At 42.1% G+C, this 25,275-nt stretch overlaps 1 protein-coding gene across 1 annotated transcript; it reads left to right on the plus strand.

Annotated features, from left to right (window-relative positions):
- The first annotated feature begins 6,938 nt into the window (after positions 1–6,938).
- Positions 6,939–25,010, plus strand: LOC117750945 (mucin-5AC-like). Its single transcript, XM_034562412.1, has 31 exons — positions 6,939–7,134; positions 7,294–7,353; positions 7,480–7,741; positions 8,136–8,250; positions 8,481–8,571; positions 8,652–8,758; positions 9,290–9,518; positions 10,268–10,393; positions 10,491–10,608; positions 12,291–12,429; positions 12,922–13,026; positions 13,475–13,544; positions 14,789–14,926; positions 15,808–15,972; positions 16,056–16,150; positions 16,257–16,383; positions 16,887–17,142; positions 17,383–17,435; positions 17,828–17,931; positions 18,084–18,235; positions 19,329–19,467; positions 20,130–20,240; positions 20,626–20,805; positions 20,929–21,168; positions 21,648–21,804; positions 22,503–22,631; positions 22,897–23,047; positions 23,161–23,204; positions 23,294–23,430; positions 23,522–23,532; positions 24,956–25,010. The coding sequence occupies exons 1-31, from the start codon at positions 6,939–6,941 to the stop codon at positions 25,008–25,010; spliced, it is 4,062 nt and encodes a 1,353-aa protein (XP_034418303.1).
- The last annotated feature ends 265 nt before the right edge of the window (positions 25,011–25,275 follow it).

Here is a 25,275-nt window from a genome sequence, read left to right on the forward strand (position 1 = left end):
AGCAAGTACAATTTCTTCAATAACGTTAAACTACAGAGAACTATCCGTACGTGCCATTTAAGTGCTACTAAAGTGCTAAACAACAAAGTGCTATCGGTAAGGGACATTTAAGTGCTACTAGAGTGCTACTAATAATAATAATAATGCATTTAATTTATATAGCGCTTTTCATAATACTCAAAGACACTTCACATAATACTACGGCTCTACCCTCCCTATTCAAGGTATAGTCGAAAAATATGTGTTTTTAGTTTGCGACGGAAGATGTAGAGACTTTCTGCTGTCCTGATGTCAATGGGGAGCTCGTTCCACCAATGAGGAGCCAGGACAGCAAACAGTCGTGACTTTCTTGAGTGTTTAGCTCGAAGTGAAGAAGCTACAAGCCGATTGGCCGAAGCCGAGCGAAGTGAACGGGCTGGGGTGTACGGTTAGACCATGTCCTGGGTGTGAGGTTAGACCATGTCCTGGGTGTGAGGTTAGACCATGTCCTGGATGTAGACCGGACCCGATCTGTTCGCAGCACGGTACGCAAGTACCAATGTTTTGAAGCGGATGCTGCGGCCACCGGTAACCAGTGAAGGTCGCGGAGGAGCGGAGGATTGTGGGTAAATTTCGGGAGGTTGAAGACCAGTCGAGCAGCTGCATTCTGGATGAGCTGTAGAGGTCGAATGGCATTAGCAGGTAGACCTGAAGGAGGGAGTTACAGTAGTCTAGATGTAAGATGATCAGAACCTGGACCAGAACCTGGACCAGGACCTGTGAGAAGAGGTCGTATTCTCCTGATGTTGTACAGCATGTACCTACAGGAGCGTGTTATTGTGGTAATGTTGGCAGTCAGGGAGAGTTGACTGTCGAGCGTCACACCGAGGTTCCTGGCAGTCGGAGTCGGAGCCAACACTGAGTTGTTGAAGGTAGTAGTCAGGTCGTGGGTGGGAGAGCCTTTTCCTGGAAGGAGGAGAAGTTCAGTCTTGTCCGGGTTAATTTTCAGGTGGTGAGCGGAGATCCACTGAGAGATGTCAGTCAGACATCCACTGAGAGATGTCAGTCAGACATCCACTGAGAGATGTCAGTCAGACAGGCAGAGATTCGTGCTGCTACCTGTGTTTCAGATTGGGGAAACGAGAGGATCAGTTGAGTGTCGTCAGCATAGCTGTGGTAGGAGAAGCCATGCGAGAGAATGACAGAGCCGAGAGAGTTGGTGTACAGAGAGAAGAGAAGAGGACCAAGGACTGAACCCTGAGGGACCCCAGTAGTCAGAGGACAAGGCTCAGACACAGATCCTCTCCAGGTTACCCGGTAAGAGCGGTCGGTGAGGTAGGATGAGAAGAGTGAGAGCAGAGCCTGAGATACCAGGTCCTGGAGGGAGGACAAGAGGATCTGGTGGTTCACTGTGTCAAAGGCAGCGGATAAGACTTCTGACCTCGTCTAAAATTAATTTGTTAACCTGTTGCACTGTATTTGATTGAAAATCAAATTGAGAAAAGGTGATTCTGTCATTCACTCACCACTTAATCAACACCATTTATTTAGTATGTGTACAGATTGTGAAGCCCTCTGAGGCAAATTTGTAATTTGTGATATTGGGCTATACAAAATAAACTGAATTGAATTGAATTATTTAGTTGCAGACCCAGTTATTGTTCATGGATTAATATTACCGCAGTGTTGTGTATTGAATAGGTCAATCATGAGTAGAATGCATGATCTAATCCCTTCCACGATAAAATACACATTTGTAGTTTATGTTTCTGAAAAGACAAGACAAGACAAGAGGGACACCCGATTGAATAGGCTGAGTTCAGTATTCAATGCTGTTCAAATTGAATTCATTGAGATTTTAAACGATCATTTACCGTGTGAACTAAATCTTCTGTGACTTACCATATCTTTTACAACCAACTTGTGGGCCTTATAAATAAGGAAGATGCACCAAATTGTTCACACCAGACTTTAATTCAGTAGTTACACAATGAGACTCTGTACATTGTGTTTTACATTCACTATATAGAAGAAAACCTGCATTTGTCCCTCTAAATTATATATAGTAATGACACATACCGTATTCAAGTATGTCATGCTACTGTAGCTCATGGCATATTTGTAATCAATTTATATTATGTTGGCATAACTCACTAGTCCTATTCCCTAACAATGTAAAATAAGTCTGTATGATAAAATCTCCAATGATTTTTATACACATGATTTCATGCTAGCCTTATTTTAATTTGATCAAGTATTTACTGTGTGAAATAGAATTTTTCAAAGAAAATCCAGGTCAGACCACAAGTGCTGCATTATTGAGATTAGGCCCAACTACGAAGTCTCAACCCAGTTATCACTGTTGGTTAAAGGAGGTGAACGCTGTCCAACCATCCAATATTGTCACATTTCAGGTTGACTCAGATCTATTGTGCAACATTTTCATTTTACATTCTAGTCAGAGCCAACGCTACCACTAAAGAGTGATCTTTTAATCTCTTGGCTTGTTTTAAAGCCCCTCTGCTACTATCAGACAAAAACAATATGCCAATGGGTAGTACAATTCATTTCATAAAACTACATTATTTGTCTTGTCATTCACTACAATTTGTGACAAGTTTATCATCCAGGTCGAGGTACTATGTATTCTTCAGAACAACAGCCCTCTCGACTCAATAAGAGAGAGAGTGAGAGAGAGAGAGAGAAAGAGACCAAGAGAGAGGGAGAGAAAGAGAGAGAGAGACCAAAGTCGTGAATCAGAAGAATACCATTTTATTTTCCCATTGTTTCACAGTGGGTATTTTGTACAAATAAACATATCCACACCTTCTTTCCAAACCTGCGTGAAGGTACCGGATTTTTAATGAATGCAGTCCAAGGCATCCTTCTCTCTCTGTGTCTGTCTCCGCTCGGCCACTTACATACAAGTTAATAAAACCACACAACAATGTCACAACACACTCTCTGCTGCTTTGTATCAGATGCTGAAGAGTGCCACATGACGTATGCCTAAGATTGTGACAAAGCGGCGGTGTCCCACTTGGAAAGGAGATTGGGCTGCACACCCTGCTTATTTGTGGGTTACACCTCTAAGTGGGGTCCCACACAGCAAAATAAAGGCAGAGAGCAGGATCTGACCACCACACACTCAAAGTGGGGTTATAAATTATGATTGAGAGGTGTTCTTTTTTGTATCAGTCTATACATTGTTTCGGAAATTGTTGCATAGTATACCTTTAAGTAAACTGCAATTAGCATCCTGTGGATCATGTGTGTGCATTCCCGCAGTATGTGTTTGCCGTTTGCACATTTCTTTGTCAGCGAACGTAATGAAGCCACCGACACCAGATCCATGCCGCGTAGCAAAGTTAAAGCTAGCTGGCTAACCTTAGTTCGTCTTATGGTGGCTATGCATTGCTCTCTGCTAGTAGAAAGCAATCCTTAATTATACCATTTTGTTTGTATCTTAAATAATTTATTGTTGGCTAAAATCAATACTGTTTGAAAAGATACATAAGTTAGTATCATGGATCACGTTCACCGCTGAAATAATTTGCAAGCTAGTCAAAATTCCCTCAGATAGTATTTTGACAACGATAACGAGTAAGCAAGCTAAGGTTAGCCAGCTATCTTAGCTCGCTTATCTTAAATTCACTGCATGGATCTGGCATTTGTTGCTTCCTAACGTTAACTGATAAAGTATTTTATAAAGGGCAAGCTGGTTATTATGGAGCCAACAGTCAAAATAAAATAGAGGAACAGATTGTTCCAAATACGATGAATGATTCACATCCAATGACATCTTCAACCTGTGACTGGCCCAAACAGCTGTCCACACTTTGCAACCACCTAAACACACCACTGCATCCTGTTGCACTCACCTCACCATCTTAAGTGTATCGAGTTGTATCTCCCACCCAGACTGGACGCCCACCTACCACCAACACAGGTAACAACAACAACAACAACAACAACAACAACAACAACCATCTGAGAAGGCTGAGAATGCAATGATATATGTATGGTTCAAATATCTTCATCGAGTTCACAGGAGACACAACTAGTTTTGGCCTCATCAACAACAATGATAACCAGTATAAAGTGCAGAGGTCCAGCACCTGGCAGCGGGGTGCACTGACAACAACCTTACTCTCATTACCAAGAAGAGCTCATTGTGCACTTCAAAGGTGGCAAACACACTCCCATCTCTATCAACATACAGAGGTTGAGTGTGTCGCCAGCTTTAAGTGTCAGGGTGTCCACATCTCCAAGGAATATCTTTGGACCCTCAGCACTTTGACCCTAGTGAAGAAGGCTCATCAGCGTTTCTTCTTCTGCAGGAGACTGAAGAAAGCCCCTCTGTCGACACAGATTGTAGTGAACTTCTACCGCTGCACCATCAAGAGCATACTCATCGTATATACAATATATATACTTTATTAGGCGCACCTGTTCAATTGCTCGTTAATCACATGGCAGCAATTCAATGCATTTAGGCATCTAAACGTGGTAAAGACGACGTGCTGAACTTCAAATCGAGCCTCAGAATGGATAAGAAAGGGGAATTAAGTGACTTTGAACATGGCATTGTTGGCGGTGCCAGACGGGCTGGTCTGAGTATTTAAAAAACTGCTGATCTACTGAGATTTTCACACACAACCATCTTTAGGGTTTACAGAGAATGGTCCAAAAAAGAGAAAATATCCAGTGAGCGGCAGTTGTGTGGAAGAAAATGCCTGGTTGATGTCAGAGGTCAGATGACAATGGGCAGAGTGGTTCGAGATAATGGAAAGACAACAGTAACTCAAATAACCACTCGTTACAACCAAGCTATGTAGAATACCAGTTCTGAAGGCATAAGGGGATCCTAATAAAGTGTCCGGTGAGTGTGTGTATATATTGTTGTCTCAGTACCTGCTGTGCTGTTCAAATCTGATCCGATCTAATCTAATTTTATGTCATGTTCATTCACGTCTTTCTCAACCAGTTGCGAAAAGGGGGCGTGGCTTATCTCTGTGGCTCTTCTCCGTAAAAACAGTTCTAATTTCCTTCATCCACCACGGAAGAAATAACCGCTAGTTCTGCTTTATACTTGTTGTGGACATCCCATAAACGTGGGAACATCTAACGCCCTGGTGTTTGGGTTCATAACATCACCCGTAGGCTCACACAGCTCGGGGAGTTTCACCGACTCCGCCTCAATAACTTCCGCTTCCAGCGCTACGAGAGCAGCAGCAGCCCAACGGGCGGAGCATCTCAACGCTGATTGGCTTTGGCAACTTCGCAACTTTGCGTCTATTGCAACGCCCCCGGCGAAATTCGCAAACATTCGCGTCTCTGGCGTGAAACATTCGCAACGCGTTTGGTGTGAACGCCCCATTAGGAGCTAATGTTTTTGTTTTACAGAACATTTTATGAAACAACAGGTTTCAAATAGCATGACTGAAAACAATTGCGGATTTGTGTTGTAAATGCCTGGGCAACACCCATGATGCTGTGCAGTACGCAGCAGACCCTATTCAAGCAGCTTCATAATCTCACTTGGGTGGATGGTAAAACAATATTAATGGATCTATAATGAATTCAAGTACTTTCCATTCATGTTGAGTAACTTTCTATTGTTAAAGATGACTGATGGTGATAAGAAAAACAAAAGACACAAACTGTTAATCACTCAGACATTAGAACACACCTTGAATGGGTTTAATCTTTTGTCGCTTGAGTCAAAATATGATAACGCAAAGCCAATAAAACCCTGAGAGGAGTATTTAATAAAGCCTTTATTTGTCTTTAGCCATGTGTTCCATAATTGGTCATAAGGGTGGTCTATTATTCCCACAGGTCTAAATCAGATTTGGAAGTTGCGTGTATTCAAACCTTGAATAATGCCAAAGCTGTATCTTAAGCTCTGAGCCTGAAGAAAGAACTTTACTTTCCTTCTCACTGGTCAGTGAAACGCATGTTTGGCTTTGAGTTGCAGTTCTAAACAATGGTCATCCCCAATTCTTAAGGTTCCTCTGACATCGCAGTTGATGTTTTGAAGGGGATAGTTCAACCAAATTACAAAACAACACTTCCTTAGTGATGTGTCTCAATGCTGATTCTTGCTTAATGGTGTGTAGTTGAGATCGAAAATGAAGATGGGTGTGGTCCAAGCAAGGGCGTCGTAAGTAGGGGAGTAGGAAGTAAAGGGACCCTGCAATGTTATGTTTACATTCAGTGTTACAGCCAGTCAGTGTTTGACCTCAGTGTCCTTGAGGTCAAACATATCGCTCCCTCCTTATAAAATATTTGCAAATCTGATTTTAAATCCAGTATTGTTTAAGCTAATAAAAAAATAAAAAAACGGATGAGCACATCAACAAAAAAAAGCTCTATAGCACTGCTAGAGATCTAAAAGTGGTCATGCATATATAGTGTCAGCAGAAGGGGTAAATAATCACCAGGAAAAAGAACTCAATCACATACATACATGACATTTGATCTCTGCATTTACCTCACCCTAAGCATCAGGATACGTGAAGATGCTATGAGACACCCGGGGGTCAACTGTCTTGCTAAAAGACTCTACAACATGCTAATCCAGGCTAGGAATGGCCAACCTTGTGTTTTAGGGCCAATCCTCTGTAACCCCTGAGCCACAGTCAGCCCTGGTAGTAACTGTCTTTGTTCAAAGGTGGTTTTGAACTTGAATATGGATACAGAAAGTTATCAAACTGTTTGATCAAAGAACACTTCATTTGGACCAAGTAAAAACACAACGTTAACCTGGCTGTAATTGAGGACATCGATCGGGGGGCATAGGCCGTGGCCTTTACGTGCTAGTGTGTTTCCATCACAGATTTAAGGTGGACATCTGTTTGCATGCTCTGTAACCTCGCCCTTCATATTTATCAGTTTTTTTAAGCGTAGTGAACCAGGGACAATGGAAATAAATGGGACAAGCAAGATTGGCAGTCATGAATCACCATGTCAAGCAATGGAATTGCCACTCCCTCACCTGCCACATTAAGACCTTGCCCCTTGCTATAAAGAGCTGGGCCTCCCTTCCATCTTCCATCATCCTCAGAGATCCTGTTGAGAAGCAAATGGCTATGGCTAACGAGTGGCTGCTATGGCTGACGCTGGCTGCTGTCGTCGCTGCTTGGCACAGCGGTACTACATTCCATTCGGCAGCCTATCAATTATGACAAATGGGACTATTAGCAGTTCAAATGTTTATCCATGTGCTGCAGCCTTATTTTTTATTTTGTTCATGTAGTTTGAGATTTGATTATTGATGACTTGACAAATATCTCTTATTACTTTCAACAGAGGCAAAGTCTGCTGTGAACGTGTTCTCCTCCATGTCCCAGACTCCTGAGAGAATAACAGGTGAGCTTGTTGGTTAGCAACTGTAAACAGTTTCTTTATGTAGGCAATGTGTGAGTATTCATTCATGTAAGTGAAGGCCTGTATAAAGTACGGCCACTGTTGTGGTGTCATGTCCTGTCTTTGTAGGCGTGAGTCCCATCCACAACGGCCAGGTTTGCAGTACGTGGGGCAACTTCCACTTCAAGACCTTTGATGGAGATGTTTTCCAGTTGCACTCCACTTGCAACTATGTCCTGACCTCTTCATGCCGGAGCAGTTACAAGGACTTCAACATCCAGTTAAGAAGACAGGATGCTGGCGACCATTACACCATCAAAAGCATCATTATGAAGCTGGAGGGTTCCGTGGTGGAGCTCTCTGAGGGCTCTGTGATCGTTGATGGAACATTGTAAGTTTACTCTTAAAACTTTAAGTGCCTGAATAATGTGTTTCTTTATGTTGGATGGCACATATGAGTCATGTTTATGAATATCTCATAAAAACATTGGATTGCAGTGATGACATGATTAGTTGCCATGGCAACTTTAGGATGTTACCATACATATCTAATATTTTATGCTTTGTTTATGATGCTTAATGCAACCTGAACTTGAGAATCCTTCTTTGCTTAAGCAGTAGTTATTAGAAAGGCACGATCAGAACAGAAAGACATCAGCCACACAGAAGTTCTTCTACTGACACTGGTTGCTTCATGGTATCATTAAGGGCAGATACCGGTGGCTCTATGGGCTTAAGTAAAAATAATGGCCAAAACAATGTGACCTCTATTCTTCTTTTTGCAGAGCCATCCTACCATTCAGTCAAGGAGGAGTGCTCATCGAGAAAACTCCCACCTACATCAAAATCAAAGCAGCACTGGGATTAGTTGCTATCTGGAATGAGGAGGACTCTTTTCTGGTAGGATCTTGGATCTTTAGAAAAACCTGTTATGACCGTTATTGTAATGTCAAAGCTTTAAATTAAAGTATTACAGAGTGAGGCTTCACACTGAACACATTATATTCATGCTTTGTAATATGTGGTGTTACATTATCCTGGAGATCGAAATCAGAGTTCATTAAACAGACAGACTTGGAGAATGCTACTAATGCTGCTCCTGCTCAAGGTGATGCTTTGTGTCCTCACAGGTGGAACTAGACCGGAAGTACAAGAACCAAACATGTGGTCTTTGTGGGGACTTTAATGGGGTCCAGCTCTTCAATGAATTCTACAGTCATGGTACACTTTGACCCACTTTAACAAGTCAGTCAGTGTAGACGTGGCCACAAAGATGTTTATTTGATATATTATTCAAACAGGTGTGAAAATAACCCCAGTGGATTTTGCTAACTTCTGGAAAATGGATGGTCCAACTGAAAGCTGCTCTGACTACACACTGGAATCAACTCAACGATGCACCAACATGGTGAGGCTTCACCCAGTTATATGCGTAATGTTCTACATAATACTTTGTTGCACCATGGCCAGTCCCTGATTTCTTAGAGGTTGGCCCTCATGACGTGTGGTGTCAGTGAAGGCTGAATGCATCGGTAGCATCGGTGTGCTACCGATGGCTTTTCTCTGTATTGGGTAGTAAAGTAACAAGACTGAGTTTGTTTTGATAAGCTTACCTTTAGTCTGAATACTACCATGTGTCCTGGTACAAAAAACCCACTCCTCCTATTTGCACATTAATAAATGCAAATAGGAGGAGTGGGTTTTACTTGGCGGCCACATAATATAATGTAAAGTCAACCAGCTGCAATGTTATGCTTACATTCAGTGTCCTTGTGCTCAAACATTTGTCTCCCTCCTTACAAAATATTTGTAAATCTGTTTTTTTGTTACAATTATGACCGAATTGATGCGGATATGTTTCAGATTCTTTCCTGCCTAATACTACTATTGTTTCCTCTGTCTGCCTGCCTGTCTGTCTGCCTGCCTGTCTGTCCTGTAGAAACCTCTGTGCGAGCAGATCCTCACGGGGCCGGCCTTCAACAGCTGTTACAGTCTGCTCGACGTTGCCTCCTTCACTTCTGCCTGTGTTATGGACCTCTGCCACTGCCCCGATGGCATAGATGGACACGCAGACCCCTCCTGCCTGTGCAACACTGTGTCAGAGTTCTCCAGACAGTGTAGTCATGCCGGTGGAAAACCTCAAAACTGGAGAACCAAGGAGTTTTGCTGTGAGTAGACTTGTTTGACACTGAATATTGCATATCCCATTGGTAGGAGGGCTTGTCTGCACCTTTGTCCCTGGACCACGAACCACCAAAAATTACATTAGGATTAAAGAAATCCAAGAAAAGGCCAAATTAGAAAAAATGCCGTCAATGCTGAAGTTCTGTGAAGAAAGCTTTTCAAGAACATTGGTCAGTATTAAGAGGAGACTGTCAGAATGTTGCACACTTGGTGTCTTGGGTTTGGATATTACATTTGGATGTGGTCACATTTATATGTTGCAGCAGTTTTCTAATATTTATTTATCAGAATAATCAGAAGTTTATGGGTTATATCACTTAGTATCATTGATTAAAGATATTATGAACTTTGATGTAGAGCGTGTTTCTCCAAACAGGAACAAGCAGGACCAGGACAAGGACTAAAATGATCTCCTAACTTGCTAATTTGGAGCAAACTAATGGACTACAGCGTACACTTTTATATTAATATATGTTATTTAACACACACTTACACAGACCTGTCCGTCGTTAACCAAACGTAAGCTGAATCATAAAACATGAGGCCATTCATAATATGAGGTCAACCACACCCCTTCCCCAAGCGTAGGTGTTCTGTAGTAGGAGAGCGTGGGCAGGCAATTGAGGGGCTGGACCCCTCCCACAATAGGGAAGTGTGTGTGATTACATGCTCTGATTGAGAGGCAGAGAGGTTACGTAAGTCAAGTGGTAAAAAACATGTGATGTATTCACAGGGAAGTCATGTCCATACAAAATGGAGTACAAGGAGTGTGGCAGCCCTTGTGCCGATACCTGCTCCAACCCAGAGGCCAGCCACACCTGTGACAACCACTGTATCGATGGATGCTTCTGCCCCCCAGGTACAGCAGAGTAACACACACGCACACGCACACACACACATGCACGCGCACACACAAAAACGGTGTTATAACACAGTGGTTGTTGGATCCCTTTCAGGCATGGTTCTGGATGATTTGAAAGGAAAGGGTTGTGTCCTAATGAACACGTGCTCCTGCAGCTACAACAGCAAGATCTATGGGCCTGGCGAGTCCTACTCCAGTAACTGCAAAAAATGGTATGATGGAGTGTCAGTATGTCTGCATGTTAGAGGACCATTACGCATTATGGAAATTGTGTTAGTTTTCCAGAATAATTACAGTAAGTTTGTTTTAAGTCAATTTGAGGTTAAACCCCGTGATACACCATCTTGTTTAGAAATATAAAATATATATATATATATATAATAGTAAACACTAAACAATCAACAAACTAACACCAACAAGAACACACGCATACGGGATTTCACACAATCCCGAACCAAACACACTCCATTTGTTACTTGTTAAGTGTCATCTGCACAAAAGTAAAACGATGCCAGACAAATTAACATTATGTCTGTCAATCATTACATACTGGGATGATCTATGCACAACAAATTAAGATAAATACAATCCAAAACAAGAACAAGTACATTTGAAGTAAACAAGCAAAAAAGTCTGATGGTGCGGTGAATCAAAAAGAAGTCCCAGTGAAATGGAAGTGAGAGACTCTTTATCTTCTGTACTGTGAAACTCAATATGTGAAGGTGTAAGCAAATCCTTCACATTCAATTGGACTGCTAAAAAGTGGGCGGGTTTAGAGTTTAGCTGTTAGATTGTCTTTAGTGTTACTGTTGACTAACACACACACACACACACACACACACACACACGCACACACACACACACACACACACACACACACACACCTGCTCTGTGTCACTGCATTTCATAGATTAGACATCAGCTGCATTGTTTTGGAAATGAAAACATCTCATCTCTTCCTATCTCTCTCCATGTCGCTCCTTCAGGGCTTTTATGTGACCTCGATAGCCAGTTGCCCAGAGTTCCATTTGGTTGGATTGGATTAGTAAACACCCGAGTGCAGGCGCTCCTACTCAGAGACACAGTAGCTCCTACTCAGAGACACAGGCGCTCCTACTCATAGACACAGTAGCTCCTACTCATAGATACAGTAGCTCCTACTCATAGACACAGTAGCTCCTACTCATAGACACAGGCGCTCCTACTCATAGACACAGTAGCTCCTACTCATAGACACAGTAGCTCCTACTCATAGACACAGTAGCTCCTACTCATAGACACAGTAGCTCCTACTCATAGATACAGTAGCTCCTACTCAGAGACACAGTAGCTCCTACTCAGAGACACAGTAGCTCCTACTCATAGATACAGTAGCTCCTACTCAGAGACACAGTAGCTCCTACTCAGAGACACAGTAGCTCCTACTCATAGATACAGTAGCTCCTACTCAGAGACACAGTAGCTCCTACTCAGAGACACAGTAGCTCCTACTCATAGATACAGGCGCTCCTACTCATAGATACAGTAGCTCCTACTCATAGATACAGTAGCTCCTACTCATAGACACAGTAGCTCCTACTCATAGACACAGTAGCTCCTACTCATAGATACAGTAGCTCCTACTCAGAGACACAGTAGCTCCTACTCAGAGACACAGTAGCTCCTACTCATAGATACAGTAGCTCCTACTCAGAGACACAGTAGCTCCTACTCATAGATACAGTAGCTCCTACTCAGAGACACAGTAGCTCCTACTCATAGATACAGTAGCTCCTACTCAGAGACACAGTAGCTCCTACTCATAGATACAGTAGCTCCTACAATATCGTCAGCATAGTTTGTTCTAGATGAACTTGTGTGTGCTGACAGTGTGTATGTGTGTGTGTGCTGACAGTGTGTGTGAGAGTGGACAGTGGATGTGTACGGAGGAGAACTGTCCAGGAATGTGCTCTGTGGAGGGCGGGGCTCACATCAACACCTTCGATGGAAAAGACTACACCTTCCATGGGGACTGCTCCTACGTCCTGGCTAAGGTAGTTCACACACACACACACATACACACAGACACACACACACACACACACACACACACACACACACACACACACACACACACACACACACACACAGACACACACACACACACACACACACACACAGACACACACACACACACACACAGACACACACACACACACACACAGACACACACACAGACACACACACACACACACACACACACACACACACAGACACACCGTGTCACCATGACTTACAGTACAGACAAGGTTTGGAAATGGGTGTTGCTTCCAAATTGCTTGACAGGTCTTCTAACTAAACATACATTATTATACAAAGTAGTATGTGTGTGTGTAAATATGCTACACAACACAAATGAAACCCAAACAGGTCTGATGCCGCCACTGTCACTTCTTCTCCTGGCATTCTGAACCTGCGCGCTGCTCTCTGCAGGGATGTTGTGTGTGTTCAGCAGTTGTTGGACAGTTTTGTGTTGGTGTGTTTAGGACTGCACTGGAGCCCAGTTCGTGGTCCAGGGACAACTGGTGCAGTGTGGACTGACTGACAGTGAAACCTGCCTCAAGTCTGTTACCGTGGCTCTGTCTGGAGGGGCTCATGTGAGTATGACACACACACTAAACACTATTTACGAGAGCTTTCCATCCAAAGCTATCCAGCATTATTTAGGAAAGAAATGAGCAATTATTCATATTATCATATCTTATCTTCATATCATCTTCAATCAAGTTGTAGATTGTTGAATTATGTTTTTCTTACATTTCTGTACGCAGTTACATTTTTTTGGGAATCTTGGAACTAGATTGAGTCCATCACAGTGATTATCAATCCCACTTCTATGTGTTAACCAAAGGTGTTATCAAAGGGTATACATTGTTGCATGCTGCACATAGAATCAGAATTAGAATACAAACAAGATTAAAATGTGAAAAAGATACTATAAGAAATCCTGTAATATAAATAAAATGTTCAATGTAACTGTTTCAGTTTGAGAGACTGTACCGATGTCCATACTCACATCTGGTCCTCTGTCATATAAAGGTGATCACCATCCAGCCCAAAGGCAAGGTCTTTGTGAATGGCATCTACGCTCAGTTACCTTTCTCTGCTGGTAAGAGACACTCTACTGTACAGTCTTCTCTCTCCATCTGACATGTAGAAAAATATAGTGTTCCTAAATTATAACAATATACAGTATATTTGTCAGTTGAGCTGAATGACACACACTTCAATTCGGTTCCTTTCAGGCTTCTCAGGTCCTGAATAATTCACTGCGAGGCTCAAACTACTTTTACATACTTATTGTTGTTCCTTCTATGAAGTGAAACACTATAAAACACAACACATTGTGGTTGGCGTCACTGCCCTGCCGTTATTATAGAAACCCTGTGGGCTTGTCGGTCCGGTCACACAGCTGTCCTGGTTCAATCTATTGAGAACGTAGTGAAGGTGTGAGGCGGTGCACGGGCAGAAGCCACGTGCACCGCCTCGTGGTACCTCAGCCTCGATTGTCAATTCTGATGAACATAGTTGTCAGTGGCTGTGGGGGGGAAACTAATAAGGACCAATGTCCTGGTTGCTGTACTAGCAACCCCTACTGGAGAGAATGTGTTAGTGCCAGTGTCTTATGTGATGAATTTGATCTGCTGGCGACATGTGAGGTCACTCTCTCTCTGTCACCTCAGGAGCATGCCTATTAAAGCGAAACCACACACAATTTAAAACATGTATACATGTTATTTCTCTGGTCTAAGAAGGTCCAAATATATATCAGTAAACATGAACGCTCTCCCAAATCCAAAAACTAGAATGCTTAAAGTATGAAACTGCTCCAAAGACAATAGAATGAAATAATAAAACACACATTCTATTGGCTGACAACAATCTCTAATTCCTTGTCTGTGGATCAGCCCCAGACTTTTATACATGATGAAATCACAAATTGGAGTTTAATTATCTGCTTTCTGGTTTTGATAGAGAATATCTCATGTTCACAAATATTGATCAAACTTACCCAGGCCATGGAAATAACGTATTGGAATTCTTAATTTAGGTACCGTTCTGCCTAATATGCTAAATAATTGCAACATTTGTAAATAAAACACATTTTAAAAACCTCACCCAAACCCTAACATACATATTAGCATGAGCTCAGTAATATCCCACTTCATCAGCATCATTTTCTAATCAACATCCAGTTGCTGTTTCCACACAAACCATCTTTACTGCAGACCCAGCACCATTTCATTTCACTTTCAATATGCTTTAACTGTGAGCTACTTGATGGGCAGGTAGTCATTCTGTGTCCTCCCTTTCACTCACCCTCCCATCTTCACCCTTTCTCTTAACCCACAGCTGGGATCTCAGCCTTCCAAGCGTCCTCCTTCTACCTGCTGGTGCAGACGTCTGTTGGTGTTCTGTTGGAGGTGCAGCTCCAGCCAGTCATGCAGCTCCACGTCACAGTGACCAGTGAATACCAGGCCAAGACCTGTGGTACGTGGACTAAAATGACCTGTATGTGCTCTCTGGAAGCATCAAACAGGATGGTGTCATTGATCTCTACTGGTTGTTGCAAACAGTGAATATGTGAATACAAGGGTTTGGTTAACAAACACAACTAATCCAGAACTCAGGCATACATTGTGAAAGAAAGTCAGTGTTACAACATAAACAGCATGACACATGATCATATCAACGTATCCATCAGAGGAGGGAAGTGGAAACACACTGACTGAAAAGAAAGTCATGAATTAATTAATAAATACCATAACCATGAGTGATAAAAGCTAGAAAGGATTGTGACATAAATACAAGTTAATGTAGTACTGGTTGTCTTAATATCTTATTTGGTATTTTGGTAACACGTGCAATGCTACTTATGTCTATAAGGCATTATAAACACACTCAAACATATTTATAACACCTTTTAACAGCAAACTTAACACATACTAAAGTATGTTTTTATCTTAATACTTATTATAATTTCCATAGCTGTAATGCATCATAATCACTGTTATAATGCATTATATTGTGATAAGTTACTCTAAGTGATCATTGTTTGCTTTAAGGAGAAACATACATTATATCAGTATAAACATGATAAGACTATTTACAACGCATTACACAGTTTTTAGTTTTATGTTTTTTAAATATTATATTGATAATTACACGTAATTAATAAAAGAATGGCAATTTTGTAAAAACTGCAAAACCCGAGTGGTTTACATTTTTCTCTGGAGCCACTTCACGACTAGACAGACAGTCAGACCCTCGTGACCCTCGTGACCCTCGTGACCCTCGTGACCCTCGTGACCCTCGTGACCCTCGTGAGGGTGTGAGAGGACCCTGACGTTACCTGATGTGTCCGCCTGCAGGTCTGTGTGGGAACTTCAACAGTAACCAAGCGGATGACTTCCTTAAGCTCAGTGGAGTTCCAGATGCCACGGCAACCGGTTTCGTCAACAGCTGGAAGACACATGCTGCTTGCCCCGATGTGAAGAGCAACTTTGAGAACCCCTGCAGTCTGAGTGTGGACAATGGTAGGTCTGACTCGTTTCGATTCTGTGTTATCACTGTGGGTTATTTGGATTGACTGATGTTGGGCTTTGTTTGTCAATCACAGAGAAATACGCCCAGCACTGGTGCTCCATGCTGAGTGACCCCGAAGGAGTGTTCGCCTCCTGTCACTCAGAGATCAGCCCTGACTCGCACAAAGAGGTGAGGCTCACAGCTACAGCTCTCACATCTATTTCTGTGCACCAGTCTGCAGACCTTGAGGCGTGACCTCGCAGTGCACTGCTTCTTTTATTTTCTCCTGTCACAGAACTGCATGTATGACAGCTGTAACTGTGAGAACAGCGAGGACTGCATGTGTGCTGCGGTCTCCTCGTATGTCCATGCATGTGCAGCTGCAGGAATCCAGATGAGCGGCTGGAGGAAGACCATCTGTGGTGAGTGCAGAGCGATTGTGAAACAGAAGAACCTCAGACAGCTTCTTTCTGGGACCAAATGAGTAACATTACCATTAGCTTAATAAAAGAGAGTGAGACGCGCCAGATACACAAACAGATCACACGGCTTCATCACACATTTTAATACTAATCATTTCCATGACTTTTTAGGGATGGGATATAGAAATAGACGGAGCTGGTACTAGAAGATGCAGCCCAATGTACTTAATACATGGATATAAATATATTATCATGCCATTTACAGTTCGCCAGGTATTTCATAAGATTTCACATTTGCCCCATTGGATTGGATGATATTTTGTGTCGCCCCTGAGGGCAGGACCAGTCATCTTTCACAGAAGACAACACATTGTGAATTTGATATGTATTTGGCATATAACAAGATGAGTGAACAATTAGGATTTAACTCTGGAAATGTATTTTTCATTCACTGGGTCTCAGTCTCACAGTTGTTCACTGACTCTGTGGTCTGACCTCCTCAGGGAAATATGCCAGCTCCTGCCCCCGCACCATGGTCTACTCCTCCAGCATCACGGCCAGCAGCCACACCTGCCGCTGCATCAGCAGCTCAGACCTCAGCTGTCACTTCTCCTTCCCACCCATCGATGGCTGCGTCTGTGCAGAGGGAACCTATCTGGACGACGCTGGGAAGTGTGTCCAATCTCAGGAGTGTCCCTGTTATGACGAAGGCTCCGTGGTGCCTGCCGGACAGGTCGTCAACAAGGACGGGGTCATGTGGTATGTACATCATGTATTAGTAGTGATGCATATGGAATTCAGAAGGTTCAAATGAGTGTACTTTACAGCTTTTATCTGACTCTAAAAGCCCAATTTCACTTTTGAATCTTCACTCCTTTTATTTAGTCAATATGTGTTAATTGTCTAATTTTTGTGATATACTGAAAATATGACAAATGTTTAAACAGTGTGCTGCAAGGATATAAATGTGAATGTATTTTTTTTACATTTCTCCCCTAGCACCTGTAAGGAGGGCAAACTGGGCTGCATTGGGGAGTTTATTACACAACCATGTAAGTTACATTGCAGCTGATAAGTAGCAAGTGTTAAATGACTTCCTGATAGTAGCATATCAACTCAAACGACTGTCCAGCTGTGACACATTAAAAGCTTGAGCAGTGGTTGCCTGCCCTCATAGCTAAAATGTTATAGCAGAAGGCTACATATACACATTCAGAATCTAATATGTGCATTTTGCTTCTGTCCTTCCGGGGCGAGGGATCCTCCTCTGTTCTTACCTTTTTTCCCCTGAAAGAGTTTTTCCTGATCTGATGTGAGGTCAAAGGTCAGGGATGTCGTATGTGTACAGATTGTAAAGCCCTCTCAGGATCATTTGTGATTTTGGGCTATACAAAATAAACTGAATTGAATTGAACAAAATAATTTCCAAAATGTCTTTTCTCAGTGGCCTGTGCTCCTCCCATGGTGTTCTTCAACTGCTCTGCTAATGGTCCGGCTGCAAAGGGAACGGAGTGTGAGAAGAGCTGCAACATATTAGACATGGCCTGTGTGAGTCTGAAAATACAGATTATTAGTTTCAATCTAGATGACATGTTTGGATGATCTGATGTTTGTACCCCCCCCCCCCTCCTCCTCATGGGCCACATGTACTTTTTATATTTTGCCCATGCTGTGGATTGTAAATGGGATCTATTCTGCAGGTGACCACAGCGTGCGTGTCCGGCTGTATGTGTCCATCTGGGATGGTGCTTGATGGTAAAGGCGGCTGCATCAAGCCAGAGGCCTGTCCCTGTGTTCACAACGGTGTCTCTTACCAAACTGGACAAACCACCAATGTGGACTGCAACATCTGGTAGGTATATTACGAGCAGTTAAAAATATGCAGCAGGTACATCATTACTTTGTAAAGAATGTAAACAGCAGCAACAAAAACAATTCTCTGGTCAGATAATATGGTTGACATCTTCCCATTAAAAACTCAACATGAGGAAAACATTGTCCATCAACTTTGACTGGTGTTTGAGCACCAAGCATCACGATGTAAACACAGTCCACCTCCTCTCGTCCCACTGGAGTCCTGTGCTCGGTGCTGTACAACAGTTTGCCCATCAAGTGCTGCTTGATCCACAGTGAAGCCAGGTTTCTGTAAAGATGTGGGCTCAGTAGTCATTAGCATCACGTTGCTGGGTTCTCCTGAAGTCTTACTTCATCCATCTTATTTTCCTGCAAGCAGGCATCAGACAGCCAGGAGCATGCAGGGTAGGGGAGTATCTTTAGGTCCTAGCTGGACTTATTTGATCGTGCTTTTATTGAATCCATTTGATCTTTTTCTTTGGCGTCATGGTTTGGAAACCTGTCTTTAAAGAACAGAAACTCTGTGCATCAGATTGTGAAATGGTCCAGCAAGCTGATTGGTGAGGCACGACTTAGTCCAGAGTCCCTGAACACCACACAGATAGAACGTAGCCGGCTCCATGTTAAGGGACTCCTCCCTTTGCACAGGGAGCTTCAGCTCCTCCCTCCAGACGGAGGTCTTTAGTACCACATGCAGAACAAAGACGTATAAAACCAGCTTTGTTCCAGCAGCCACCATGCAGGTGAACACATTATTATTATTATTATTATTATAACTGCACTTATCTGTAGCGTTGAGTACTTTTATCGTGTTTGTCCGGTTGTATGTGTTTGTTGTAATCTATGTCGAGATGGATGCCTCGTTTTCTACTGTTTTCTACTGTTCTCTACTACTCTACGGGTACTAATAAAGTAACCAAACCAAAGACTAGCTTAGCTCCCATCTCAGATCTCCTCCCTCTCCTCCCTGCAGCAGTTCGGTGGTGTTTGGTCCAGCAGCTCTGGCTAGGTGGTTGGCTGTGGGTGGTGATCGTCTCATGGCGTGTCTTTTGTTACGAGCCTGAAGCGATCTAATGCATATCTGTTTACAGCACTTGTAAAGACATGAGGTGGCAGTGCACTACCAACCAGTGTGATGGAACCTGCTCGGTCTATGGTGCTGGACACTACATGACTTTTGATCAGAAGCGCTTCACCTTTGATGGCAGTTGCGAATACATTCTCACTCAGGTATGAACACACAATAGTTGTTGAACAGAGTCCTCTGTGAGAAACTTCCTCCATCACTTTTGACACCTGCTCGATGCTGGTATACAGTAGTTATTATTATTATTATTATTTAGCTTGTGAGAGAGTCATGTAATATGAAGTGCTTATGTCATACATTAGAAGTCAATCATCAACTGTGAGCTCCATGGTTCAGGACAAGAGCGTAGGTTTCATTAAACTTTGGGGGAAGGGGGGGTGGGACCAGGACATTTTCAACACTTCATTTCCTGAATTCTGGTAACTTGTTCTGCACTAATTTATGGTAGAAAAGTCTTTATATGTGTGAAAGCAATAACAAATCGGTTGTCAGGCAATCTGCATCTCTTTCAAATGTGTATTCTCCTGTCGATCAACTTTTCTCATTTAAAATATCTCTGCTGAGTTAGCAAACATGTAGCCATGATTTACTCTTTCCACCTCTTTTCTATCTTTTGTTTGGGCAACATAACTTCTTTAGAGTATTTTGAGTGCAGCCTTTCTTTAGTAACTGCATCTTTCAGGATACCTACATCCCATATCTCGGACCTATGAGAAAGGGGAGAAACAGTGAGTCAATCGTCAAGCAGAGCCACTAAAATTGATGATTTGTATTTTGTATATATATGTGTGTGTGTCTTCCTCAGGACTACTGTGGCAGTGCTCAGAGTAATGGAACCTTCAGAGTGCTCACGGAGAATGTTCCATGTGGAACAACAGGAACCACCTGCTCCAAGAACATCAAGATCTTCCTTGGGGTAAACAGTCAATATAAAACATTTCAAAAGAACACCGGCATTGTCATGACTCAAAATAAAAAGCTGAAATTCAAGATAAAATCCCAAAGGTACACTGATGTGGCGTTTCTAGTGTTGAGTGCAAGATTAACCCGACTTGCTTTGTAGAGAACGTTTGGCTCTCATTGAAAAAGTCCAACTTGGTGTTTCCACACAATCAGACACACATGTGCAGGCTCAAACCACTTGATTTGTGAGGTGCACCATGTTCATGGAATACAGCAGAAAAAGAGGAGCTCCTTATATTATACCTGCATATAATGTGGACACTGGCTCCAGTGACATTTGCTCTGAGATGTTGAGATGTGAAATGTTCAGTATCTTGTCCATTTCTGTCCTTTTGTAGAATGCAGAAGTGATTCTAACAGAGGGAAGCTACCAGCTGCTTCTGGGTGGAAATGAAGAAACCGTTCCATTCCAGTTCAGCACTATGGGCATCTACCTGGTAATTGAAGCCAACAATGGACTCATTTTCATGTGGGACAGGAAGACCAGTTTGTTAATCAAGCTCAGCCCAAAATACAAGGTAACCCTGCAATATATAAAGGCTTTTTTTTAAATGTGACTACAATTGATTTGTTTAGACAGCAAAAGGCAAGCTTTGATATATAAATTGACCAACATGACATAAGAGCTCTACTTTTTCCAGGGTCGTGTATGTGGACTGTGTGGCAACTATGACGACATTGCAAATAATGACTTCACCACAAGAGGCCATGCAGTGGTTGTCAACCCACTGGTGTTCGGTAACAGCTGGAAGAATTTGCCAAGCTGCCCCGACGCTCACAGCATCACCAACCCCTGTACAGCCAACCCATACAGACAGGCCTGGGCCCAGAAACAGTGCAGCGTTATACAGAGTGACGTCTTCTCAGCCTGCCACTCTATTGTAGGTTGTTGTTTCACTTTTCTCTTGTATTTTCAGGTCAAAAGGTCAATTTTGTTCAGAAGAAATCACATAACCTAATAGGCAGATTGCCATGAATTAGCAAATGGCTTTGTTTATTCTACTTAAGGACAGAAACCCCATGTGACTATTGTAAACACAATTGAACTAAACACCGAAATGTGTATTTTGGATTGTTTTCGTTCAAATAGTCTGAATCAACACATGTTGTTGAACCAAAACAGTGCATGAAAAACAATGTTCTCTTCATACTCTTTTTACACACATTTTAAGAACAGAGTTATTATTTGCACAAAAGTATCAAAAGTACTCATTGCCCTTATTCAGTGTTAAATTATTATATATGTTTATTGTGTTGTTTCATCTCTGAAAAGTGTAACATATTCTATAACCTGTTTGTTTGTTAAGTAATCAGTGACTCTGTTTAATTCATTAGCGTATCATCATACTCTTCCCTGTAGGTGGATCCTGCTCCATTTTTTGATGCATGTGTGTTTGACTCATGTGCTTGTGACACGGGAGGAGACTGCGAGTGTTTCTGCACTGCTGTGGCTGCTTATTCTGAATCCTGTAATCAAGCAGGCATCTGTATACCATGGAGAACCCCGAAGATCTGTCGTGAGTAACCAAGATGAAACATTCCATTTCTAAAAGCAACAATGACCACGCAAAGTTCATACAGTACATCTGAGCTAAACGTATTTTTAAGATAAAGGGAGAGAAAAGTAAATTACATATGTCATAACTTGCATCAATAATGTATCAAATATAACCATTTGTTATCAGTGATAACTATATTTCTTTCCTCCGCCTTTTAAAGTTTAAATATTAAACGATTGTTAGAAATGTTGAGATCCAGGTCCCATATTTTTCAAAATACAACATATTCATCATTCGATTTACTGAGGAGTCAGACTTTCTTTTAGAGATCACAGTTCTCAGGTCTGTATTTTGCAGCAGATTCTACCACAAAGAATGACTTCACTAGATCAGTAACGCTATGAGTGATCTGCTGGAATCTTTTAATTGTGTCAGTGAAATGCTACATACTATGTATTACTGAGAAAATTATTTAAAAAAAATTTCAGCAGTGATTAATGAATATGAAATGCTGGCTTCACCATTTCAACAGGAATAATATGATAGAAATTTAGAGGAAATAGAGACAATAACTACAAAGAAATTACATTTTGTTGAACACTTACCATAAAACTGTAAGCAGACATAAACCGCTAGTCTGGCTCTGTTTAAAGGTAAAATAGTCCTGAAGAGTCCAGTCTGGACTATGCCTATACTAAGTAGTATTCTTTGTCCAGCTCTTTTCTGTGACTACTACAATCCCCCTGGTGAATGTGAATGGCACTACATGCCATGTGGATCTCCTTGTATGAAAACCTGCAGGAGCCCGTCAGGAAGCTGTTCTACAGAGATACCTCCACTAGAAGGTATGCCATAATATGAGGTTTTTAAAACTTGACCTAATCTCCAATCAAATAAATTCAAGATTACACATTAACTGGAATTTTTACATTGGCTGTATTTTTTTAAGTTATCTTTAAGAAGTTGCTTAATAATATCACTCATTCAATGCCAAGTGAACACACAAAAAACATATTCAACCGGTGATAACCATGGTTTGGCAATAATAATGACAAGAATTAAGGAACCAATTTCTTGCAATGAGTGAACAGACATTTGTTTTTAAATTAGGTTGCTATCCAAAATGTCCTTCTGCACAACCATACTTTGATGAGGATAAAATGACATGTGTTTTGAGAGAACAATGCGGCTGCTACGATAAAGAGAAGAGACACTATAATAATAATGACAAGGTGCCAACAACTGAAAACTGTCTTACATGGTAGGTATTGCTTTCATAACATGACCCAAACAAGATTATATAACATTGTGACAGGAAATGAAATGGAAATTAGTTCAAACTGACAAATATATTTCACCATTTCTGTCTTGAAGTACATGCAGTTCAACGACCATCCAATGCCATTACGATGCCCAAGGTATGCAAAGACTGGGAAAGATTGTGGGTTGTAAAAATACTAACTTTTGTTAATGGTTAATTATGTTAATAATACATCTCTCTTTGCAGCCTGCACTTGCACATATCATGGAAACAAGTATCCCCCTGGCAATACCATCTATAACACAACCGATGGACATGGTAACTGCATCACAGCAGTGTGTGGGAAGAATGGTACCTTGGATAAGAGATCATATCCATGCCCAGTAACTACTCCGACAACACATAAGCCCATTACAACCACTACTGCAGCCAGCCAGTCTTCAACCACCTTTGTTTTTACATCAACCACACCAGGTATGTGCAAAGTATGAAGTCATATTTAGCTGTATACTGTAAGCTTTCCTACATAACCAACACTTATATTATGTGTGTCCACAGAGCCAACTACAACACCTCCAATTTCAATCACAACACCCCCAATAATTCTTACAACTAAACATTTTACAGAAAAACCTTGTTCGGAATCATTATGCACCTGGACATATTGGTTGAGTGCAGACTACCCTGAACATGGTCTTGGAGGTGGGGACAATGAAACCATCAAAAACCTCATCCATAAAGGATTTAACGTCTGTGAGAAACCAGTGGAAGTACAATGCAGGGCTCAACACTTCCCCAAGATACCAGTAGACGAGTTGGGACAAAAAGTTACATGTAATAACGAAGGACTTGTGTGTAGGAACATTTTACAGTATCCTCCAATATGTTTAAATTATGAAGTTAGGATAAAGTGTTGCAAGACAATGCAGTGCAGCACAACACCAAGTGTTACTTCCACAACTATACAAACTAAAATACCTTCTACAAAGACCGCCACACCCTCTACTACAGCAGAAGAAACAACAACTCAAAATCAAACTACTACATCTACTAACACCTCTCCCACAATTCTGATCACAACTCAGCCACAAACAACTTCTAGGACAACCATCCCAGGTCCTATTACAACTGAAACACCAACAACAACTCAGCCACCCACAACAACTATGCCAACCACCACAACTCCTTCCACAACAGTGCCAACTACAACACCTTCAACTACGCCAACCACCACAACTCCTTCCACAACTGTTCCAACTACAACACCTTCAACTACGCCAACCACCACAACTCCTTCCACAACTGTTCCAACTACAACACCTTCAACTACGCCAACCACCACAACTCCTTCCACAACAGTGCCAACTAAAACACCTTCAACTACGCCAACCACCACAACTCCTTCCACAACTGTTCCAACTACAACACCTTCAACTACGCCAACCACCACAACTCCTTCAACTCCTTCCACAACAGTTCCAACTACAACACCTTCAACTACGCCAACCACCACAACTTCGACCACAACTGAAACACCAACAACAACTCAGCCACACATTACTACATCTTGCCCTGAGGGACACAATATTTCATGTAAATGGTCAGAATGGATTAATGTTGGCAAACCCACATCAGGCCCTGATGGTGGGGAAGATGAATCCATCCAGAAGACAATCTCAGCTGGTCAACTTGTATGCTCTCATCTTAAAGAAGTCCAGTGTCGAGCGGTTCTTTACCCGTACATACCCATATCACTGGTGGGTCAAAATGTGATTTGCAATAAAGATGTTGGTTTCAAATGCATCAACAAAGAACAAGGGCTTCAGCAACAGTGTTATGATTATGAAATCAAATTAAAATGCTGTTGGTGTCCCATTCCATCAACTCCTTCAACTCCTTCCACAACAGTTCCAACTACAACACCTTCAACTACGCCAACCACCACAACTTCGACCACAACTGAAACACCAACAACAACTCAGCCACCCACAACAACTCCTTCCACAACAGTGCCAACTACAACACCTTCAACTACGCCAACCACCACAACTCCTTCCACAACTGTTCCAACTACAACACCTTCAACTACGCCAACCACCACAACTCCTTCAACTCCTTCCACAACTGTTCCAACTACAACACCTTCAACTACGCCAACCACCACAACTCCTTCAACTCCTTCCACAACAGTTCCTACTACAACACCTTCAACTACGCCAACCACCACA

The sequence above is a fragment of the Cyclopterus lumpus genome, chromosome 3, assembly GCF_009769545.1.
Source record: "Cyclopterus lumpus isolate fCycLum1 chromosome 3, fCycLum1.pri, whole genome shotgun sequence".
Lineage (NCBI taxonomy): Eukaryota > Metazoa > Chordata > Actinopteri > Perciformes > Cyclopteridae > Cyclopterus > Cyclopterus lumpus.

What these genes read in the sequence shown, in the direction of transcription:
- LOC117750945 (XM_034562412.1), top strand. Translation starts at nt 6,939, where the DNA reads ATGAATCACCATGTCAAGCAATGGAATTGCCACTCCCTCACCTGCCAC. An exon ending in GACTCCTGAGAGAATAACAG is followed by an intron (nt 7,354 to 7,479) that starts GTGAGCTTGTTG and finishes CTGTCTTTGTAG; the next exon opens with GCGTGAGTCCCATCCACAAC. An exon ending in CAGTCTGAGTGTGGACAATG is followed by an intron (nt 15,973 to 16,055) that starts GTAGGTCTGACT and finishes TGTCAATCACAG; the next exon opens with AGAAATACGCCCAGCACTGG.